This window comes from Aquarana catesbeiana, linkage group LG07, assembly GCF_042186555.1.
Source record: "Aquarana catesbeiana isolate 2022-GZ linkage group LG07, ASM4218655v1, whole genome shotgun sequence".
Taxonomy (NCBI): domain Eukaryota; kingdom Metazoa; phylum Chordata; class Amphibia; order Anura; family Ranidae; genus Aquarana; species Aquarana catesbeiana.
The window spans coordinates 295,651,175-295,674,691 of NC_133330.1; the positions used below are offsets into that span (position 1 = coordinate 295,651,175).

At 44.4% G+C, this 23,517-nt stretch overlaps 1 protein-coding gene across 3 annotated transcripts in view; it reads left to right on the forward strand.

Annotated features, from left to right (window-relative positions):
* The first annotated feature begins 379 nt into the window (after window positions 1-379).
* Window positions 380-23,517, forward strand: part of AGBL4 (AGBL carboxypeptidase 4) — a 3,151,866-nt gene continuing 3,128,728 nt past the window's right edge. For 2 of the 3 annotated variants that reach the window (XM_073593575.1, XM_073593577.1), the window contains exon 1: window positions 380-499. In XM_073593575.1, the coding sequence (XP_073449676.1) occupies window positions 457-499 (43 nt within the window). In that variant the 5' untranslated portion in view covers window positions 380-456. The remainder of the gene's footprint in view (window positions 500-23,517) is intronic. The other variant, XM_073593576.1, reaches the window with a different exon arrangement.

Genomic DNA, 23,517 nt, shown 5'->3' on the forward strand with positions numbered 1-23,517 from the left:
GAGGTGATTGACGGGGGGGGGGGGGGGGGGTGACGCATCCTAACCGCTTGTTTTAAACCAATGTACCCCCTCCCAAAAAAAAATTGATTTGAGGGGGCTGAAAGCAATAGAAAGGACTTGATGTCAGGAATCCATACTGGAATATCATTTTATTTTTAAATCCCGGAGTTTGGTGTCATGTCATGCTGCTCTCTGTAATGACACAAGAACTCTAATGCTCTGCCTTCTATTATATCTCCTCCATAGGAGTCCTTGTCACCCCCGGCTGTGCCCTCCGCCATGTGCTCTGACCCGCCCCCCTCTCTACACAAAGCCACGCTTCCAGCACCATAGAGTCTGGACAGCTCCAGCCACGCCCATTCCGTGACGTCAGGTTCCGGGCACGGGAAATGAGAGCCCGGCTACGTCACCGGTTGCCATGGCAGCTGCAGAGCAGCGTCTCCGGGCAGTGTGCGGATGACAACAAACATGGCGGAGGGAAGCGGGAACCCGGAGACGGGTCTGTGTTTGTTCTTGTTTATGTGACGTATGGGAGAGGGGAGGAGCCGGGAGGGGGCTGAGGAGGATCCCTGTGATTGACCCTTGTTAATGGTGTGCTTCAATGGGGGGTCACTGAGGTGCTCGGTGTATATATTCAGCAGCAGCTTGTCTCTGCTCTGTGTAATATATACAGGTGTGTGATATACACAGGGGTCTATTTGTTATATATATAGATAGGTGTGTAATATATATATAGGTTTGTATTTGTAATATATATATATATATATATATATAGGTGTATGCCTATAAAAAAGCAACCTATTTATATATTTAGGTAGCTATTTATAGGCACACACCTACATATACTGTATATAGGTGTGTACTATCATATATATATATATATACATACACTCCCTGGCCACTTTATTAGGTACACCTCTTCAATAGTTTGGTAACACAAATTGCTAATCAGCCAATCACATGGCAGCAACTCATTGCATTAAGGCATTAAGGCGACTTGCTAAAATTCAAACCGAGTATCAGAATGGGGAAGAAAGGGGATTTAAGTGACTTTGAACATGACATGGTTGTTGGTGCCAGACGGGCTGGTCTGAGTATTTCAAAAACTGCTGATCTACTGGGATTATCACACACAACCATCTCTATTCTAGAATGTTTAAGAAAAGAGAGAATATCCAGTGAGCGTCAGTTGTGAAAATGCCTTGTTGATGTCAGAGGAGAATGGGCAGACTGGTTGGAGATGATGAAAAGGCAACAGGAACGCAAATAATTGCTTGTTACACCCAAGGTATGCAGAATACCATCTCTGAATGCACAAGGCATCAAACCTTGAAGCAGATGGGCTACAGCAGCAGAAGATCACATAGGACTCCTGTCAGCTAAGAACAGGAAACTGAGGCTACAATTCACACAGGATCACCAAAATCGGACAATAAAAGATTAGAAAAACGTTGCCTGGTCTGATGAGTCTCAATTTCAGAATTTGGTGTAAACAACATGAAAGCAGAGATCCATCCTGCCTTGTATCAACAGTTCAGGCTGGTGGTATAATGGTGTTGGGGGGGGATATTTTCTTGGCACACTTTGGGCCCCTTAGTACCCATTGGGCATCGTTTAAACACCACGGCCTACCTGAGTATTGTTGCTGACCATGTCCATCCCTTTATGACTACAGTGTACACATCTTCTGATGGCTCCTTCCAGCAGGATAATGCACCATGTCACAAAGCTCAAATCATCTCACCACTGGTTTCTTGAACATGACAATGAGGTCACTGTCCTCCAATGGCCTCCACAGTCACCAGATCTCAATTCAATAGAGCACCTTTGGGATGTGGTGGAACAGGAGATTCTCATCATGGATGTGCAGCCGACAAATCTGCAGCAACTGTGTGATGCTATTATGTCACTATGGACCAAAATCTCTGAGGAATATTTCCAACACCTTGTTGAATCTATGCCATGAAGAATTAAGGCAGTTCTGAAGGCAAAAGGGGGTCCAATTGGGTACTAGCAAGGTGTACCTAATAATGGTCAGTGAGTGTGTATGTGTGTATATATATATATATATATATGTGTGTGTGCCAGGAAAAGGGGGCTTTGGTACCAGTTGCCGCACAAAAGCATCCATGACGGCATGAATTTTGTGTGCTTAATGCACTCTTCTGGCCAAATGACTGCGCCGAGATAACTTTTGAATGCAGCAGGACAGGCTGTTGATCATGTGATTGTCATGAGAGCCACATGATCACGTTATACAGAAGACCACTCAGGCTTGGATCACATCATACAGATACGACCGAATACAGACACATTTCCAGGACATTTTCTGCACATTCCCATGCATCACATGTAGGGCAGCCTATTCATGTAAGTGGGCTGCCCTACGTGCCAGAAACACAGAAAAGATGTCCCTGGCTCTTTTCTGAAAATCTGCCACACTGAACGTTTGGTGCGCACATTTGCAGATGCATGGGGATGCCAGTAATACTCGGCATAAAAGGCTAAATACCTTTTTCCACACCGCTGCTGTGCGGTCACGTGACTTCCCCCCGCTGTCCAGCTAATGTCACAGGAGAATCTCAGCCCCTCCTGCTTCTCTCCATATATCACGTGACTGCACAGCTGCGGTGGGAGAAAATGTATTTAGCCTTTTCATTAAAAAAAAAACCACACACACACTATAGTAAGAGCCCTTTCACACTGGGGCGGGGGGCGGCGTCGGCGGTAAAACGCCGCTATTATTAGCAGCGTTTTACCATCGTTATGCGGCCGCTAGCGGGGCGGTTTTACCCCCCGCTAGCGGACGAGAAAGGGTTAAATACCACCGCAAAGCGCCTCTGCAGAGGCGCTTTGCCGGCGGTATAGCCACGCCGTCCCATTGGTTTCAATGGGCAGGAGCGGTATACACACCGCTCCTTCACCGCTCCGAAGATGCTGCTGGCAGGACTTTTTTTACCGTCCTGCCAGCGCAACGCTCCAGTGTGCAAGCCCTCGGGGCTTTCACACTGGATACACAGCAGCGGCACTTTCAGGTCGGTTTGCAGGCGTTATTATTAGCGCAATAGCGCCTGCAAACCGCTCCAGTGTGAAAGGGCTCTTAGTAACTGCATAATCCAGAGTGGATACCGGTAAAGTCACAGTGTGACTTTACAAACACTTTAAATTGGTTGTAAACCTTTACATATTCCCAATGAAGTGAACAGCCTGATTCACAGAGATAAAACAAATCCTCCTACATAGGTTTTATCTATTTATCTGCAGCCCTCTCTTCCCTACACCCCTTGAAAAGGGCAGAATTATGTTAAAAATCTTTCTTCAGCTATTACCGTGTTTCCCCGAAAATAAGCCCTACCCCGAATTTAAGACCTAGAGTGATTATTGGGGAGGGCTGCAATATAGCCCTACCCTGAAAATAAGCCCCAGTAAAGTACATGAAAAAACTGTGGTCCATTTTGTAGGACGATCGTACTGGTATGGAGTGCAGTGTGAGAAGACAGGAGACACAGGAACTTTAAAAAAAATATTTTATTGTTTTATTCCAGGATTTTTAGAACATACCATAGAGAGGGGTAAATGACACAGCATAAGCACTGTGCTTTAAAGGAACAGGATTTTTTTTTTTCTTTTTTTAGGGTTACATCTACTTAAGATCGTCATTGTACATACCGTATATAAATAAGACCCCTGAAAATAAGCCCTAGTGTGTTTTTTGTAGACAAAATTAATATATAATATTTTCGGGGAAACATGGTAGTATTACAGAGGAGGGGGCCGGGAGGCTGCGGTTACAGTGTGTGAGAGCTGATTGGAGGAAAGTAACACACCCCCTCCACACAGCAGAAGAACTGTGTTGTGAATAGACAAGCTCTGTTCTGAGCTCCTTCCCTGACACAAATTTATCTCATGTGTCAGGAAAACTTCTCAGAAGTGACTCATGCTGATAACAGAGGAACGAAGCACCAGAGAGAAACGACACTTAGAGGTTTGGAGATAGATAGATATTACAGATATATGTGCTTTGTTTAGATTTCATGACTGAGGTTTACAACCACTTTAAAGGGGTCTATTTAGAAATGTTTTCACCCATGCTTTCCACAATTTTCACTCAGGATTCACATATTTTCTAATTGGATTCAGTTACAAAAATGTGGAAATCCTGGGTATAAGTTGTCTACTTGTATTTATGTATGTTTGTATATATAAATAGATCCTAAGGTGTATATATGTGTGTGTGTGTGTGTATATATATATATATATATATATATATATATATATATATATATATATATATATATATAAAATGTAAGGACATAGCTTGATGCAGTTACTATCTTTTATTCACCCCATGTCATTCATGGAACACAATTGTTGCAGCACAATTTTTGTGAGTAAGCATCAGTTAGCTCAATTGTTTGATATCTTTAAAATACTACACTAAACAATGCCCTTGTTTTTCAAAAATACCGTATATACTCGAGTATAAGCCGAGTTTTTCAGCACATTTTTTTGTGCTGAAAATGCCCCCCCTCGGCTTAGAGTCAAGCACTTTTCTGCAGCAGAAAGACATTTTCCGAACCAAATTTGGGGCCCTGTATCTTGGGGCCACTTAGCGCTAGGAACCCCAAATTTGGTGTGCAAACCCAGTGGAACTAGCACTGCAACATATCTAAAGCTGGGGTTCCTAGCCCTAAATGGCCCCGAGATACGGGGCCCCAATTCGGTTCAGAAAATGTCATTCTCTGCTGCAGAAAAGTACTTGACATTTTCCGAACCGACTTTGGGGCCCCGTATCTCAGGACCACTCGGTGGATATGTTGTAGTGCTAGTTCCACTGGGTTTTCACACCAAATTTGGGGTTCCTAGAACCAAGTGGCCCCGAGATACAGGACCCCAAAGTCTATCAACTGTGTCCATCTGCAGCAATGTCATTTCGGGATCCTTTGGGTCCAGAGACCCCAAATTTTGGCTGCAGCTAGGGGGCATTTAGGAACCCTTAACTACTGAGTTTGAAGTTCGAGGGACCTATGGCTGCAAATGGGCACAGTGAGGCATGTAAATGGGCATTGTTGACCCTCTTTTCCACATACAGTAGCTGCGCATTTCTCACCCTAGGCTTATACTCGAGTCAATACGTTTTCCCAGTTTGTGGTAAAATTAGGTGCCTCTGCTTATATTCGGGTCGGCTTATACTCGAGTACATACGGTAATCCATACATGTCCAATACTTAATGACCCTTTTATACATTTTTTATTAAGCCCCTGTTCACATTGAGTGCGGCTTTGAACTTGCACGATTTCAAAGCTGCATCTTAGTGTGACTTTGGGTGCGACTTTAAAGAAATCTCTGCAGCTTCATGCACAGATGTCTATTAAAGTCGCACCCGAAATCGCCAAAAGTAGCACATGTACTACTTTTTCAAACCGATGCGGCACTGCAAATTGGTAAGCTACAATATAATAAATATTTGCTCTTGTCCAGACCAAGGGTCTGGAGCTTCACACATTACACTGCACTTGACCCTGGTGTAAGTCAGTTGATTCGCCTGTACTTTAATACCTCGGCTGTCAGCTGCCGTGTTATTGGTTGTTTATGCACAACTTTCTGATGTGCAACATTATCATAGTGGTTTGCCCTGTTGGGTGTCGTGGAGGAAGAACATCCCAGCTAAGTGACTGACAGCATGGTCCTTTGATGACCAGCTCAACTTCTAGAGACGGAATTGACTTGATCTAGGAGCAGCTCCAATGATTGAACTAAACGGTACATACTTAGGAGGGAAGGGACTGAGATTCTCCCTGCCTTATTGTGATAGTGACATGAATCCTCTAACCCGGCTAATTACACAGACACGGTGTTAATTATCACACTTGTGCATGAAAATTTCTATTCAAGAGACCAATGACGTATCCATGTTAGTGTCAAACTGTTTAATATTATTATGTATTGTTACCGTAATACAGCTGTCCGGGTTATCTGTGTCCATGTCATGATAATAAATATCAAAAGTCATGACTGCATTTTTTTTCCTACATTAAATTGGGAGCCCTGCTATAAACTGCTATTTACCAGTAATAATTATTGTTGCAATGAAACATTTCAATGTCAGAAACCTGCCACACAGTACTAATTATTACTAATAGAGTATTGTTATGATAATTAACTACATTTGGCGTTGGGAAGACCACCAAATTATTTATATTCCTAATCGTACACTATTATTTATTAATTAGTGCCCTTCTATTATAACTTGTGCATGCAGATCTACTTTGGTTTAAAAGATGTAAAAAAAACGATGTTGCATTTTCTGGGTTGTATATAGAAGTAGGTAAATCATTAACAGATATAGTGTGACATATCATTATAGAGGAACTGCACACAGGAAGCTTTGTGTACGTCTGGGGGCAAAGCACTAGTCACCAGTGTGATGATAAAACTCGCAGATCTAACTGCCGCGACCAGATTGTGATATATTACACACTCAGCCTCACCCTGGAAATAAACTTGTAGGAAGGTGCAGTCTATTTTTTCCACTGCAGGTGGCGCTCAACTGCAGCTGCATTGCAGTTGGAGGGGAAGTCAAGAGGAACATGGTTCCTCTATGGTTTCTTGGATCACTGAGGAAGCTATCCGATTGGATGCTGCTGCCCCATGTGACTCTGGTGGCCATCTTGGATCAGGCAGAGTCTATTTAAGACCCTGGCTCCCAGGTTTGGTGTGCTTTTAGCATGTGGGTAGTGTAGGGACAGGTCACCCCTCTGTCAGGGACAGTGAATAGTGGTAAGGAGGGGTTCCAGATGAGTAGACAAAGGATAGGGACACGCCATCCTTCCTGGAAGCCTCCCTGTTTGGGGACAGACCAGCAAGGCCACATTCTACCCCTCAAAAGAGACGCTGCACATCTGAGACCCTCTCTGCTACACACCGCTGTTAAATCCTATGAGTGTTCCCAGTTAGGTACCTTTCCGCCGGCCTTGTTGTGAATTGCTGAGCTTTACCCTTAATATAAGTTCTGTTTCCTGCAACTGGACTCTGAGTGTTTACTGCCGCCGTACCACGCTGCACCTCCCCACAAACTAAGCACTAGCGGACTTAAAGTGATAAACACTGGGGCAGGTTAGCTGAGCATTTAACCCTTTACAGACAAGGTAGTCATTACCATGTGTTTTAAAAGACAGATGAACTTTTCACAGTATCCTCTGTTGCAATTCTGACCTTTAACCAGTTCTGCTCCAGAGCAATTTTTTTTATTTGTCTCATACATGTAAAAATCTTAATTTTTGGCCAAAAATTACTTAAACCCCCAGAACATATTTTCTGAGGCTCTGTAGAATAAAAAGGTGATAGTTGAAAATTTTTGTTTCGCATGATATTTACGCAACTGTTTATTAAACGCAAATTTTCAGTAAAAAATATGATACAATGAATTTTAGTGCAAAAACCACACCATATAATACCCATTTTTGGTTAACATATAAAAGATGAGATTGCATCAAGTAAATAGATACCTAACATTTCATGTCTTAAAATTGCATGCGCCTGCAATATTGCCAAAAACTATGGTGCACAAAAATCGCCACAGGTGACGCTTTAAAAGCCTTTACAGCTCATCAATTTAGAGTTAACTAGGATCTCTTTTTCTAGAATTATTGTTCTCACTCTGACGTTCGTGGTGATATGTCACACATGTGGTGCGACTGCGGTTTACATAAACGTGCACACCCTGGGCTTAAGTTTGCGTTTGCGCAGGTGTGTGGGGTAACGGGGGTTACAGCATTTTTATTATTTTAATATATTTTATTATAATTTTATTTCTTTTAATCTTTTTCTTTTATGTTTTATTTATTTTTACTTGATTGCTATCACAAGGGGTTAATAAACCCCTATGTGATAGCATTGGGCAGGTACCAGGTACTCTTTATGGAGACATTAGGGGTCTAATAGACCCCAATGTCTCCCATGCCCTTCACACCATATAACCAAGCACAGATCAGCTTTGTTAGATGTGTCCCCTGGCTGTACTGGCCAGAAAAGGGTGCATCTGAATCTGGAAGTGACATCACTTCCAGTTTCAATGTTTGCATGTGAGATCAGTCTCACAGCAATCTCTCTCCCCCAGCCAGCGGTTGTGTTCCCAGGTACCAGTAAGCACGTGAGAGCCTGGGAACCACGGGAGGAGGGGGCCCCCAGCAGGAGGGAGAAGGGGGAGGAGGGGGGGGGCACCGCACTGCCGGCTCTGTGAAAGTGTTTGGCAGCTTTGTAGGGGTGCTGAAAGTAATCGCTGCATCACGATTTGGGTGTCCCCGATGCGGCAACGATGCATACGACCAGAAAAATCGATTGCGAGATCAGTGAAGATGCGCACCTCTACAGCTATGGAGCTGCCACATCACTTATACTTTGAAACCGGGAGCCTGCTGAACAAGACACACACAAGCTGATGGCTGCTACTAGCTTGTGTTCACTCTTTGGACTTACATAGTACGTCTAAAGAGCTGAATTGGTTAAAGAAAATGTCTGTATCACTGTCACTTCCAGACTGCAATGTAACAGATTTTTACACTACCATAGCTTCCTCAAGAGGCAAATTTCTTTAATTTCTAATTAGAGAGTTTTAATGAAAAGTGAGAAAAATGATGAGAAAAGATATTACAATACAGACATAAGCAACTGTGATTTAAAAGAGATTAAAAGTGAAAAATGTGTAAATTTTGTCTGATCTTTGGTTATGTGCAAAGTCCAATTGGCTTTCAGAGTAAGTCCAGTCTGATGTTTCCAAGAGTCACTGGCCCTTAGAAAATGTGACTCTCAGTATCCATGGCAATATTGATGCCCAGCTGAAGTTCAGAGCTGTAGATGCAGCCATGTTTTTTGATCTCTAGAGAGGACATTACAGAATTTACACACCCAACCAAAGGGTTTAAGGGGTGTGCTGACGGGGGCTAGAGAGTATTTCACTTCATTTGGTAGACACACTCTTATACCCCGTACACACGGTCGGACATTGATCGGAAAATCCAACAACAAAATCCATGGATTTTTTCAGACGGATGTTGGCTCAAACTTGTTTTGCATACACACGGTTGCACAAAGTTGTCGGAATTTCCCATCGCCAAGAACGCGGTTACGTACACCACGTACGACGAGACTATAACAGGGCAGTTCAGAACCAAGCGCGGCACCCTTTGGGCTCCTTTTGCTAATCTCGTGTTAGTAAAAGTTTGGTGAGAGATGATTCACGCTTTTTCAGACTCGTGGTTTTCAGATTGTTTTCTGCTGTTCAGTTTGTGCTTGTGGGTTTGTATCTGGTCTTCAGTGCATGCAGCGAGTTACGCGTGACTTTGTCATTGTGTTCTTGTTCGTTCGTTACTGTTTTTCAGGTTGCTCTTCACAGGCCTTGCTGTTTTTCAGTGCGTTCTGTTACTTCGTTCTGAGCAGCCGACCGTTTTCTAGCCATGTTGCGTATACGTACACGTCGTAGAGTTCGTGCTGTGCAGGGGCTTGGTGTTGGGGTCCTTACCTTGACACAAGTCCAGTCCATGAACAGGGTGAGGAGGAGTTCATGGACCAAGAATTGGTTGCTCCAGCGTGACCAGTTCTGTCACATGCCTTTCACCATTTGTTGGCTTTGCTGACCCCTTATATTAGCAGGCAGGATACCTGCATGAGGCAAGGCATCACTCCGGAGCAGAGGCTAGTCGCCACCCTGCGGTACTTGGCGACGGGGAGAAGCCTGCTGGACCTCAAGTTCTCGACAGGCATCTCCCCCCAGGCTCTGGGGATCATTATCCCAGAGACCTGTTCTGCCATCATCCAGGTCCTGCAGAAGGAGTGTATTAAGGTAAGATTTTTATCCTTTATATCACATTTTATTGTATATAATGTTTGTTAATATATTGTATTTCTTTCCTCAATGCCTAATTACCATGATTGTAATATGCTGTGAAAGTCCCCTTTGTCCTCATGCATGCCGGAATTTTAGTTTTTTTTTTTGTCCTTCATACATATTTGCCTTCACTTACTTCCCCGGCATGCTCTCCTGGGCCTATAGTCACCTCGTCTACTCAATTAACAATGTATTTTGTCAGCTCCATAGTAGTGCTTTACCCTAAATACCCCTAAAATGTAGAAAATTGTGATGTGTGTTTGAAATTCAGGCAGAGTGCCAGAGGCTTTTTTTTTGTGTCCCAAAATCATTTGGAACCCCCCCCCCCCCCCCACAACTGCTATCTCAGCTGATACCAATCCTCTATCTGCTGACTTTGGCAAACCCATACTATACCCACCTCTTTAGTGGTCAGATTTATGGATGAATTCCCCAAAGCATGTAGTGCAAGGGCCTGCCTGAATACTTTCAAATGGTACTGTCTGAAGTTTTTGTATCCTATTATTATCTTGATAGGTAATAGCAGAATGTAAAAATGTGCTTCCATTTGTACAGTGTGTATTTATCTCTTTGTATTATGACACTGCTTACCTGTCCAGTGGGCTGCCAATAGTATAAAGTAAGGAGGGGCTGGCCAAAGTAATACACATTATTTAGGCATTCATCTCTCAATGAAGTGGAGAGGGTTACCTGTCCCAAACATATCCCCCCCCATAAAATTTTGCAAATGGCCCATGAGGGGGGGGGGGGTGATCTGATAGGTGGATCTTATACCTTTGTCTTTGAATACTCCCTAAAATAAATTTTATACTGATGTTGGCCAAGAATGTTTGTTTCTAATCTGCTTTCCATGTTTATGTGCAAAATGATTAATTTTATTTTCTTGTTTGACTCCACAGTTTCCTTCCACGCCACAGGAATGGCAGACTGTGGCCTCCCACTTTGCCCAGCGGTGGGACTTTCCTAACTGCGGAGGGGCAATTGATGGGAAACACCTCCACATCGTCCCACCTCCCAACTCGGGGTCATACTATTACAACTACAAGGGGTTCAATAGTATTGTGATGTTGGCGGTGGTGTTGGCTACTTATGAGTTCCTGTATGTGGACGTGGGGAAGAATGGCCGGATGTCCGATGGTGGAGTCATCGCCCAGACAGAGTTCTACAGGCGTCTCCAGAATGGCAGCTTGGACTTGCCACCTCCAGAAGACAATGTGGAAGGACTCCCATTCATCTTTGTTGCGGATGAAGCGTTTGCGCTGGGGGACCATCTTATGTGGAGATTCCCTATGAGGACCCTCATCCCGGACCAGAGGGTTTTTAATTACCGGCTGGCCAGAGCCAGAAGAGTGGTGGAGAACACATTTGGAATCATGGCCAGCCGGTTCCGCCTATTTCTTATACCCATACACATGGCGGAGTATAAACTGAATCATATCATCCTGGGGTGCTGTGTTCTCCACAACTTTTTAAGGCAAAATTCTGCCAACTATGCTGCCTCAGTGGGGCCTGAGGCCGGAATTCCTGGAACTGAAACAACCCTGACAGCGCTTGAGGCTGGCCGTCCTGGCTTGCCCCCCCTGAGTGCCCGAGAGGTCCGTCTTAGATACCTTGAATACTTTGCGGGTAGGGGGACCATCAATATGCCAGACAATGTCTGAGACATTTTTCAAATTAAAAGAGCCCTTTAACTACTAAAATCTTTGGTGACATTTACTGCTTGTGTTTCTTTTAGCTGACCCTGACAGAAATGTGGGGAGTCCTGAAAATGGCGTGATTGTGTAACATAAAAAAGCACTGTTGGGTTTTATTTACTAAAGGAAAATCTACTTTGCACTACAAGTGCACTTGAGACTGCAATGAAACTGCACTTGTAGTGCAAAGTGGATTTGCCCTTAGGAAATAACCACCATTGTCACTGAAAACTGCAATTTTACCACAACAAAATTTTAGGAGCATTGAAACAATAATCCACACATTCTTGAGTATCAATCTTTTTAATACCAGCACAATTACATGTGCATTTATAAAAGGTTTTTAAAACAAACCAACATGATTTTTGTATAACAATTTTTTTGGGTCACATTAATAAAAGTAGAAATGTCCATTTAAGGTAAAACGGGCATGTTTCAAACAAACAAGAAATACACAAATCTGGAACTTACAAAGTTCAACTTTTGTAGAAATTGAAGGCAATATCAGACATGAGTATTTATAAACTGTGTTTGGTATTGCGTTCAGATGGGGTGAAGTCACCCCTGGAAAAGCCAAATTTTGAAGATGCACACATATTGCCGAATGTCAACATGTGCTAGCTGCCATCATGGGGGATCAATGGACGTGTTTTGGGGGTGCAACCCCTTCCTCACAGCTTCTTTATTATTGAGGAAGGTGTTGCACCCCCAAAATGCCTACATTGATCTCCCGTGATGACAGATAGCACATGTTGACACACTGTGTGCATCTTCAAAATTTGGCTTTTCTATAAAATGTCAAAAAATGTAACAAATTCTTCCATTACAAATACCACAAAAAAGTCAGGGATTTGAAGGTCTTTTAAACTCTCCCTAAAACATCAATGATGTTCTTCATTTTGTTTTTAACCTCGTTGATGTTTTTCTGAATGTTTTCCAAGTCCCTATTACACCCCATGATCTCCCCGTTCAGGATCTGGGCACTCTCACTGGTGAAATGACCTGGATCCACAACATCACGATCACCTACAAAAAAAAACAAAAAAAAAAACATGTATTATAAATATGCCGGCATCCATCTCTTTCCTGAGCCTGTGGTCGCAGACACTCACCTGTTGTGGTGACTAGTTCCACCACGTCTTCCTCCTCCTGCTCTGCTTGGCTTTGGGGGATTTCACCTTCTTCCTGAGGTGGGGGGTCTGTGGTCTCCTTTGATGAGGGGTGTCCTCCGAGTCTTTTCTCCCCATGTCCCAAAAAAATAGGTATACTTAGCACACAGATATTTGATGGCAGAAATAGGAATATGAAACATTGCTTGGAAGTGGGGTACAATTGTCTGTTTGGCAGAGTTACAAGATGAAGAAATATTTCTGTCCTTTGTCAAGCTTAAATACTTACCTGTTTTGTACAAGCTTCTCAGATGGAGACACCCCTATAGTATACACTGGAGCACCTGTGTGGGCCCCCTAATAAAAAGGTGTTTTGGTGTCCCACACTAGTGCTCCAGCGTCCAGATGTGTAAACTGCTGCTGAGTGTCCTCTCCTTACCCAGAATCTAGTTTGCATTACATTCTAGTTACAAACCCATCTAGACTCCAAAATTATTTTAAGAGAAGTAGGCCAGAAGAAAGGTATTCAAATGTATATGTCCAAAACAATGGGGTTTTCTATGCCGAACGAACAATGTTTCATACAAACGAACAATGTGCCCATGAACATGAAAGTTGCCATTTTAAACTGTACAACAGTAAAGAAAAGCAGAGGGGTAGAGAAGGAAGCGCCACCTGAGTGTAGTATTAACAAATGATGTTTAATGACACCAGGTAAAAACACACTTACAGGATAAAAACATATAAAAGGCTCATCTGTATAGGTATGTGGTCCTTGGTGTTTCCTCTGATCCTGTGGTGGTGATGCTGCAGGGATGCTGGGCTGCAGAAGGTGGATTACCAGCCGGGAGCTCCTTCTGTGGCCATCAGGAAGAGACCACTCTCTCATCCATCACAGAGCCAGCTCTCTGAGAACAGCAGCCGCCTAGCCTTACCACTTAACCCTTGAACTTCCAGCTGTCCCCTATGGACTAAGTTGCTCAGCTCTTTATATCTCCTGTTATATATGGAGTTGTGTGTTTGCGCTTACAGTTACCAATACTCAGTAAAGAAAAGCACATGAAGCAGCACGAACGTTAGAAAAATAAATAATAGGAACATAGGACAGCTACTTACTTTTTTGCAGCACTCTCCTGATCCTTCTGTACTGATTGTGCTCCCTTAATTTGAGGTCCGACCACCGCTTCCTGAGCTGATCCTTGGATCGTCGTACCCCGAAATTCTTCTGCAGACTCTTGACTACTTTCGCCATGATCTTGGCCTTTCTGACATTGGTGGTTGGGGTTAGGTCCATACTTCCTGTCATAGTCAGCCCTCTTCAGGATGTCCACCATCTCCAACATCTCCCCAAAGGACATATTTGAGGCCTTAAATCGTCTCTTCCGGGATCGGGACATTTCTGGCTCCGGGCTTTCCTCCTCCTCCTCCTCGTTGCTGTAATTAGCACGCACCTGTTGTATCTCCGCCATGTGCTCTTCCCCCACTGTGCCGAACGAGAAGGGGCGGGGAATAGACTAGAAAGGACGTCAGGGGCGGGCGGAGTTTCACGCATGCGCAGTGTATATAAAGCGTAACACGCGTGCGTAGTACGTACGATCTGTGAGCAGAGGAAGGAGTATCGGAGGCGCCGATCGTGATAACGAAGGTAAGATCTAAACTTGGGCCTATACTGCTTCTAGATTGAGGCCTATATTGTAACAAGATTAGGAGAGTTTCGCCTGACATTAGGGTTTGTCTTGTGTTGTGTCTTGCAGATAAAATGGATGGCTTCAATGACCACAACTTCCTCCCCCTGTTCATAGACAAATACAGGGAGCTGCCCTGTCTATGGCAGATAAAACACCCCCAATACAACAATAAACAAAAGAGGCAGGCAGAGCTGGAGAAACTGCTGGAGTTGGTGAAGCCGGTGGTCCCCACGGCAACCATCCCCTATTTAAAAGCCAAAATTGGTGGCCTGAGGAGCACTTATCCTAGGGAGCGCAAGAAGGTCACAGATTCCCAGAGATCTGGAGCTGCAGCAGATGACGTTTATGTCCCCAGGCTGTGGTACTATGAGAGACTAAGATTTCTGTTAGACCAGACTGATGTCAGGGAATCCCTCTCAACCCTTCCTTCCACTCTTCCTTCCACCCTATCTTCCACTCCAGCTGAGGCTTCCGATGTCCAACCTGGGACTTCCAGCCAGGAAGAAGTGGAGGAGCCCAGCTGGAGCCAGGTATAGCATTCTTCTACAGATTTCTTGTCAATAAATAAATGATGTTTACTAGATGTTATTATTGATCACTAATTTCTGATTTAATAAAGTGTTTTACATATCAATAGACAGTAGTGGGCACAAATAATTGGGACAAGAATGAAAAATGCTGAGCTCAGAATGATAGTCTGTTATATTTGTTAACTTTCAATTAGCAACAGTCATGAGGAGAAAATTGTGTGTGATTGATGAAGAAAAAACTCAAACGATGTCCCTTTTTCATACACAGGAAGACCTCAGCCAGGAGGAGGCTCTGGAATGTGGCACACAGGAGGAGGTGGGGTAAGTGGCAGCCAGGAGAAGGCGGGGCCCAGTAGGAGCCTGACTGAATCGCAGGTCCCTCCCCTCCGCCTTCCAACCAAAAGACCCAGGAAGGGGAGTAACGTGCAGGATTCAGCACTCAGGCTGATTAAGGAGGCTTCTGCGTCCCTCAGAGCCTTACCCACTCCTGAAGAGGCCTTTGCCTGCATGGCTGCCACCAAACTGCAGGGCATGCAGGAGGGCCAACGCCTCATGTGTGAGGACCTTCTTTATAAAGTTTAACTAAGGGGGTGAGGGGCGAAATCGCACCCAAAACCCACCTGTGTGAGTTGGACCATTCTCCTCCTCCTCCTGCCACAACTCCACCACCAGAGCCACAGCGTGGAAGGAAGCGTGGAAGGAAGACCAGAGAGTGGTGACCTGGGTTCAGTCTGGTCTGACAAAAGATGCAGGCTCTTGTATGACCACAGCCTGGGGACACAGATGTCATCTGCTGCTTTCATGATCTCTTGGACTTCTGGGCCAGACTGCACTCCCTTAGATATGGACTCCTCAGGCCACCAATTTTGCAGTAAAATAATTGATGTCTGCCCTGGGGGCCAAAGGATTCACCAATTTCTGCTGTTTCTCCAGCATTGCCTCCCTCTTTATTTGGTTTCCGGGTGCGCGGGAGCGTGATACTGTGAGGACGTCCATGGACGCCCACCCAGAATAAGCCGACCACGCTGTAGCCGTCTTTCGGCTATGGCCCGGTCGGCATGTGGTTAAAGGAGAAGTATAGCCAAAGATATTTTGGCTATACCTTTCCCTGGAATCTTGTCACTCCGGGATCCACCCACATGCCTGGACCTGCAGCTGGCTCAGCCTCTCAGTGAGCCACTGCCCAGCTGATCACTAGAGAAGGCATTACAAAATGTACACACCCAACCAAAGGGTCCATTTAGGATGTAACATGTATTTAGGGTGTAACATGTAACATGTTACTAAATTACTTGCCGCCAACCCTGCCCAATCCCCAATTGTGACAGCATTCAAAAGCAGCACGTCCGTGCGGGGCTCCACCCACATGAAATAATGAACTACAACTACTATCAGCCATTGCAGCCGATGGCTTGTAATTCTTAATGAACTTAAGGCCCGTACACATGATCAGACTTTTTGACAACAATCATGCAATTTAGCTCTTTTGGAGCAACATCTGACCGTGTGTACACTCCATCGGACAAAATTTTTCTGTTTTCATCAGACTTTTGTTGGCTGTGCGAACGCACAAACTTTCCAGCAAGAAAAGTCCGATGGAGCAAAGTCCGATCGTGTGTACACAAAACCATTGGACTTTTGTACAAACTACAGTACGCAGCCATGAGAATGTTTCCAGCGCGATCCCATTGAGCTGGTTCTCGGCAGCAGGGTACTGTACATCTTGCGCTGGCTACAATAGGAAAAGCACATTTTCCTATTGCAGCGAGCGCAAGAGACAGAGGGAATTCCCCTCTGGGAGCATACCAGGCCCTTAGGTCTGGTATAGATTTTAAGGGGAACCCCCTACGCCGAAAAAAAGGCGCGGGGGGCCCCCCAAAATCCATACCAGACCCTTATCCGAGCACGCAGCCCGGCCGGTCAGGAAAGGGGGTGGGGATGAGTGAGCGCCCCCTCCCCTCCTGAGCTGTACCAGGCCGCATGCCCTCAACATGGGGGGTGGGTGCTTTGGGGAAGTACCTTGTCCCCATGTTGATGAGGACAAGGGCCTGCGAGCGGGGGGCTTATTGGAATCCGGGAGCCCCTTTAATAAGGGGCCCCCCCAGATCCCGGCCCCCCACCCTATGTGAATGAGTATGGGGTACAGAAAAAATAGGTAATACTAAGTATTACCAGGGGGGCGGACTTTTTAGGCTGAGAAACACTGGAGAAGAAGTAACAGTATAGAAATATAAATTTATTGAAAGTTACAAATACATAAAAATAAGAATAAAGATTATAACAAATGCATCTATGAATATTGTGCAGTGAGCCCTTGTATGTCTACGCGTTTCACCGCTAGCTTTCCTCATGACAAGGCCAAGGTTCACAGATGGCACAGATAAGAGAATATGTTTCTCTATCTTGTTTGGAATGCACAATCATGTACAGTCACGATACGGTGGGTGATTCACTCAAATGTTAAAGAAATATATTAGGTATAGCTGAATATGTGAACAGGGGCATGTGAATAGTATTCCTTATTTTGGGAATGGCCATCGGAGAGAGGAGGGCCATCAAAGAGTATCCCACAGTGAATCCTGGATTTGAGTTCCAGTACTGCTGATGGCTATATATAGCCCAACAGCCAATTGCTGTATGTTTAAAGTTTCAATATAGCAGCATGCCTCTGGGAGACAGCAATCCACTGCACATGTAAGATTACAGTATACTGTATCTGTACTGTGTGTTTTACTTTTTGAATTTGGTGCCGAACTCCGTCCCCGTGCGCTACAACGCTCGCAGGGAACGGAGCTCGGCACTGTGAATCGAGCGAGATACGGCGCCTCACAGATCACAGCAGGGAGACATCGCAGGATCCAGGGGACAAGGTAAGTATCCTCTACAAGGATCCTGCGATGCAATCCCGAGTCTGGCTCGGGGATACCGCTTTTGGTATTGAAAATCCACCCTGAGCCAGACTCGGGAATACCGCTAGGGGGGTTAACCCTCTTGGGCATGGAGTTCACCAGAGCTTCACAGGTTGCCACTGGAGTCCTCTTCCACTACATCATGGAGCTAGTGGATGTTAGAGACCTCCACCTTCTGTTTGAGGATGCCCCACAGATGCTCAATAAGGTTTAGGTCTGGAGACATGCGTGGTTGTCTTGGAAGTGTGTTTGGGGTTGTTATCATGTTGGAATACTGCCCTGTGGCCCAGTCTCGAAGGGCGGGGATCATGCTGTGCTTCAGTATGTTACAATACATGTTGGCATTTATGGTTCCCTCAATTAACTGTAGCTCCCCAGTGCCGGCAGCACTCAGGCAGCCCCAGACCCTGATACTCCCATCGCCATGCTTGATTGTAGGCAAGACACACAAGACACACTTGTCTTTGTACTCCTCACCTGGTTGCTGCCACATACGCTTGACACCATCTGAACCAAATACGTTTATCTTGGTCTGATGGTTCCAGTAATCCATGTCCTTAGTCTGCTTGTCTTCAGCAAACTGTTTGCGGGCTTTCTTGTTCATCATCTGTAGAAGAGGCTTCCTTCTGGGACGACAGCCATGCAGACCAATTTGATGCAGTGTGCGGTGCATGGTCTGAGCACTGACAGGCTGACCCCCCAACTTCTGTAACAATGCTGGCAGCACTCATACGTCTATTTCCGAAAGACAACCTCTGAGCACGTGCACTCAACTTCTTTGGTCGACCATGGCGAGGCCTGTTCTAAATGGAACTTGTCCTGTTAAACCGCTGTATGGTCTTGGCCATCATGCTGCAGCTCAGTTTAAGGGTCTTGGCAGTCGTCTTATAGCCTAGGCCATCTTTATGTAGAGCAACAATTCTTTTTTCAGATCCTCAGAGAGTTCTTTGACATGAGGTGCCATGTTGAACTTCCAGTGACCAGTATGAGAGAGTGAGAGCAATAACACCAAATTTAGCACACCTGCTCCCCATTCACACCTGAGACCTTATAACACTAACAAGTCACATGACACCGGGTAGGGAAATTGGATAATTGGGCCCAATTCGGACATTTTCACTTAGGGGTGTACTCACTTTTGTTGCCAGAGGTTTAGACATTAATGGCTGTGTGTTTGAGGTATTTTGAGAACAGAACAAAATATTACAGCGCACACATGCAAAAAAGACATTTACCTCCAGCAAGGCTTATTTAAAACACCTAGACATTTTCAAAAAACATTATAAAAAAATATGGGGATTTGGTCACACAATATTGCTATATGGTGCTTAAGTCCACTTACTGCGACATAGTACCCCATGATTAGTGGGTCCTACACTATCCATAGATATTTTTTGATAATGTTTTTTGAAAATGTCTAGGTTTAAATAAGCCTTGCTGGAGGTAAATGTCTTTTTTGCATGTGTGCGCTGTAATATTTTGTTCTGTAGTATGGTCTTATGGCTGCACCATCTTTAATGCATCTTTTAGGGTGTGCCCCCCTCAAATATCGTGTTTGAATTATTTTGAGGGGACAGTAAATGTATACTGTTATACAAGCTGTACACTCACTACTTTACATTGTAGCAAAGTGTCATTTCTTCGGTGTTGTCACATGAAAAGATATAATAAATCATTTCCAAAAATGTGAGGGGTGTACTCACTTTTGTGAGATACTGTATACATGTAGAAGGGTGCCTCTAAAACCAAAAGGTACACTGCTGTATTTCAGGAGTAAGGGCAAAAGGTTAATTTTTCAGGATGCTCCTCCGGCTTAATTAACATATTTAAGTGTTCCCTATAACATAGGAAACGTTTTGCTTTTTTAATTTAGGTCTAGGCTTTCTGAGAAATAAATATGGCCCACAATATAAAATAACTATTCCATTCACCTTCTTAGATAATATGACGTCATGTTGCTTAACTGTGTGAAACCATGTTGTCCAATTCTGAGAATCACGTTCCCTTGGTCCTTTACCCATGATGTCTTTGAGCGTCCAACTTGCTGATAATAGTCTTCTTGATCTCCTTCAGTCTGGATTTCATCCTCAACACTCCACAGAAACTGCTCTCCTAAAACTAACAAACAATCTCCTAACGGTCAAAACCAATCGACACTATTCTGTACTCCTAGTCCTGGACCTTTCTGCTGCCTCTGATACAGTTGACCACTCCCTCCTCCTCAAAAAACTCCACACCTTTGGTCTCCATGACTGTACTCTTCGCTGGTTCTCTTCCTACTTATCCAACTGCACCTTTAGCGTTTCTTACAACTCTACTTCCTCCTCTCCTCTTCCTTTCTCTGGTGGGGTCCCCCAATGTTCTGTTCTTGGACCTCTCTTATTTTCAATCTATACCTCCTTCCTGGGTCAGCTGATAGCCTCCCATGGCTTCCAATACCACCTCTACACTGACGACACACAAATCTATTTATCAATCAGTTCACTCCCTCTGTCTCCTCACATATCACTAATTTACTAACAGATATATCAGTCTGGATGTCACACCACTTCCTCAAATTCAATCTATTCAAAACCGAACTTATAATTTTTCCTCCCTCATATGCCCCTTTCCCTTCCCCTGATCTCTCTGTCAAAATCGATGGCACAACTATAAGCCCATCCCCGCATGACAAGGTTCTAGCTGTAGTCCTGGACTCTGAACTCTCCTTTAAGCACCATGTCCGATCACTGTCCAAATCCTGCCGCCTCAACCTCCGCAACATCTCCAAAATACGCCCCTTTCTAACCAATGACACAACAAAGCTTTTAATTCACTCCCTGGTCATCTTTCGCCTCGACTACTGCAACTCCCTCCTCATTGGATTGCCTTTACATAGTCTATCACCTCTTCAATCCATCATGAATGCTGCTGCCAGACTCATCCATCTTACCAATCGCTCTGTGTCTGCTACCCCTCTCTGTCAATCCCTCCACTGGCTTCCACTAATCCAACAAGCCATTCACAATTTAGCCCCCAGCTACATCACTAGCCTAGTCTCTAAATACCAACCTACTCGTTCTCTTTTTCCTCTCAAGACCTTCTGCTCTCTAGCTCCCTCGTCTCCTCCCCTCATGCTCGCCTCCAGGACTTTTCCAGAGCCTCTCCAATCCTATGGAATGCCTTATCCCAATCTGTCCGCTTATCTCCTACTCTGTTAGCTTTTAGACGATCCCTGAAAACCCTTCTCTTCAGAGAAGCCTCTCCTACCCACACCTAACAACTGTATTTTAATTTTTTCCATCAGCTCACCCCCCCACAGTTATTACTTTTTGTTCCACTTGACCCTCTCTTCTAGATTGTAAGCTCTAACAAGCAGGGCCCTCTGATCCCTCCCGTATTGATTTGTATTGTAATGCACTGTACACACGACCGGTTTTGTCGTCGGAATAAACTCTGAAGGTTTTTCCGACGGAATTCCATCAAGCTGTTTTGCATACACACGGTCACACCAAATTCCGACCGTCAAGAACGCGGTGACGTACAACACGTGCAACGGACAACACGTACGACGACTCGTACTTGCGTCATTTTTGGTACGTCGGAACAGCATTCAGACGAGCGGTTTTCCTGATAGAAATTTGTTCCGTCGGAAAAATATAGAACATGTTCTCTATCTAAGTCCGTCTGAATTTTCAACGTTAAAAGCCCGATGGGGCATAAACATGGTCGGAATATACAATGAAAAGCTCCCATCTGATTTTTTCTGTCGGAAATTCCGACCGTGTGTACGGGGCATTAGTGTACTGTCATCCCTCATGTTGTAAAGCTCTGCGCAAACTGTTGGCGCTATATAAATCCTGTATAATAATAATAATGTCTCAACTCTTCAGTGTCCAGTTAGTAAGGTGCTGGATTTCTGGCAGGACAATGGATATTTTTCTGTACTTGCAGCAATGGACATCGTATTGGGAAACATGCATGTTATACAGAGATGTACTGCATATGTGTTATTTTGTTCAGCCTTATGCCCCGTACACACGGTCGGACATTGATCGGACATTCCGACAACAAAATCCATGGATTTTTTCCGACGGATGTTGGCTCAAACTTGTCTTGCATAAACACGGTCATACAAAGTTGTCGGAAAATCCGATCATTCTGAACGCGGTGACGTAAAACACGTACGTCGGGACTATAAATGGGGCAGTAGCCAATAGCTTTCGTCTCTTAATTTATTCTGAGCATGCGTGGCACTTTGTGAGTCGAATTTGTGTACACACGATCGGAATTTCCGACAACGGATTTTGTTGCCGGAAAATTTTATATCCGGCTCTCAAACTTTGTGTTTCGGAAATTCCGATGGAAAATGTGTGATGGAGCCTACACACGGTCGGAATTTCAGACAACAAGGTCCTATCACACATTTTCCGTCGAAAAATCCGACCGTGTGTACAGGGCATTACACTTAAAGCAGTATTGAACTCCACACGAAATTGTTTTTAAAATGGTCCCTTGGCAGGTTTATGCTATAATGTGCTGCTATGCACCTCATACTAGCATGATATGACAGACTTGCCTCTCAAACATAGTCCTCCAGTACTGAGCTTTCACTGCACCCAGTGTTTCCATTTTCGCCCAATCTTCCTTCTTGAGTTTGCCCTCTCTAACTGCTTGAATGACTTGCCCGTAATGACGTCACTCCAGTGCATACGTTGGGGGAGCCACTTCACCATGGCACACAGTGGGTGACATAAACATGGTCTGGGCTGCACATGTGCAGCTCGGATCACATTACTGTTGACAGGCTAGGAGAGGCATTTTATGACAGAAGAGACCATAGTTATAAAAACTCTGATATTATATTTATTCTGATATTATATAAACTCTGATATTATAAGGACTATGATATTTTAATACTGCTTTAAAAAGAAGATAAAATTCAACTCAAGATAAGTTGGGCAAGATGGAGCTGCAAAACAGAATTTTATAATGCTAGATTATCTTTAAAACATGGGACTGAATATTCATTATTAACCAATGTACTCCAGCATATTTCATATCTTAGTAATAATGTAAATTTCATATAAAGCGAGTGGATTCTAGGTTATTAACCACTTCCAGCCTGCGCTATAGCCAAAAGACAGCTACAGGGTGGGCTCACATTGCCAAGAGGGCCTCTATGGACCTCCTCCCGTGATTCCGCTTCCCACACACCCCCTGTGGCGCTCATCGGTACGGATCTGTGATCGCTGTGTACTGCAGACACCGCTGATCACATGTGGATCACAATGCAAACAGTATTTTCCAGTTATCGGCAGTCCTCTCCTCACGTGACAGCTTGGGAGGAGAGCCGATAACTGGCAAATCCACACGGGAGACATCTACACTGATAATCAGGGCACTGTGTCCTGAAATCAATGCAGCCCCAACATTGCCCACAAGTGCTGCCAATCTGTGCCCATCAGTGGTGCCTGTCAGTGCCCATCCGTGTTGCCTATCAGTGCCACATATTAGTACAGCCTCATCAGTGCCGCCGCATTAGTGCCCATTAGTGCAGCCTCATCAGTGCACATCAGTGAAGCAGAAAAAAATACTTATTTAGAAAAGTTTATAACAGAAACTGAGAAAAACGTTTTAATTTTCAAAACTTTTGCCCTTTTTTTGTTTGTTTAGCAAAAAATAAAAAAAAACAGTAGTCATTAAATACCACCAAAGAAA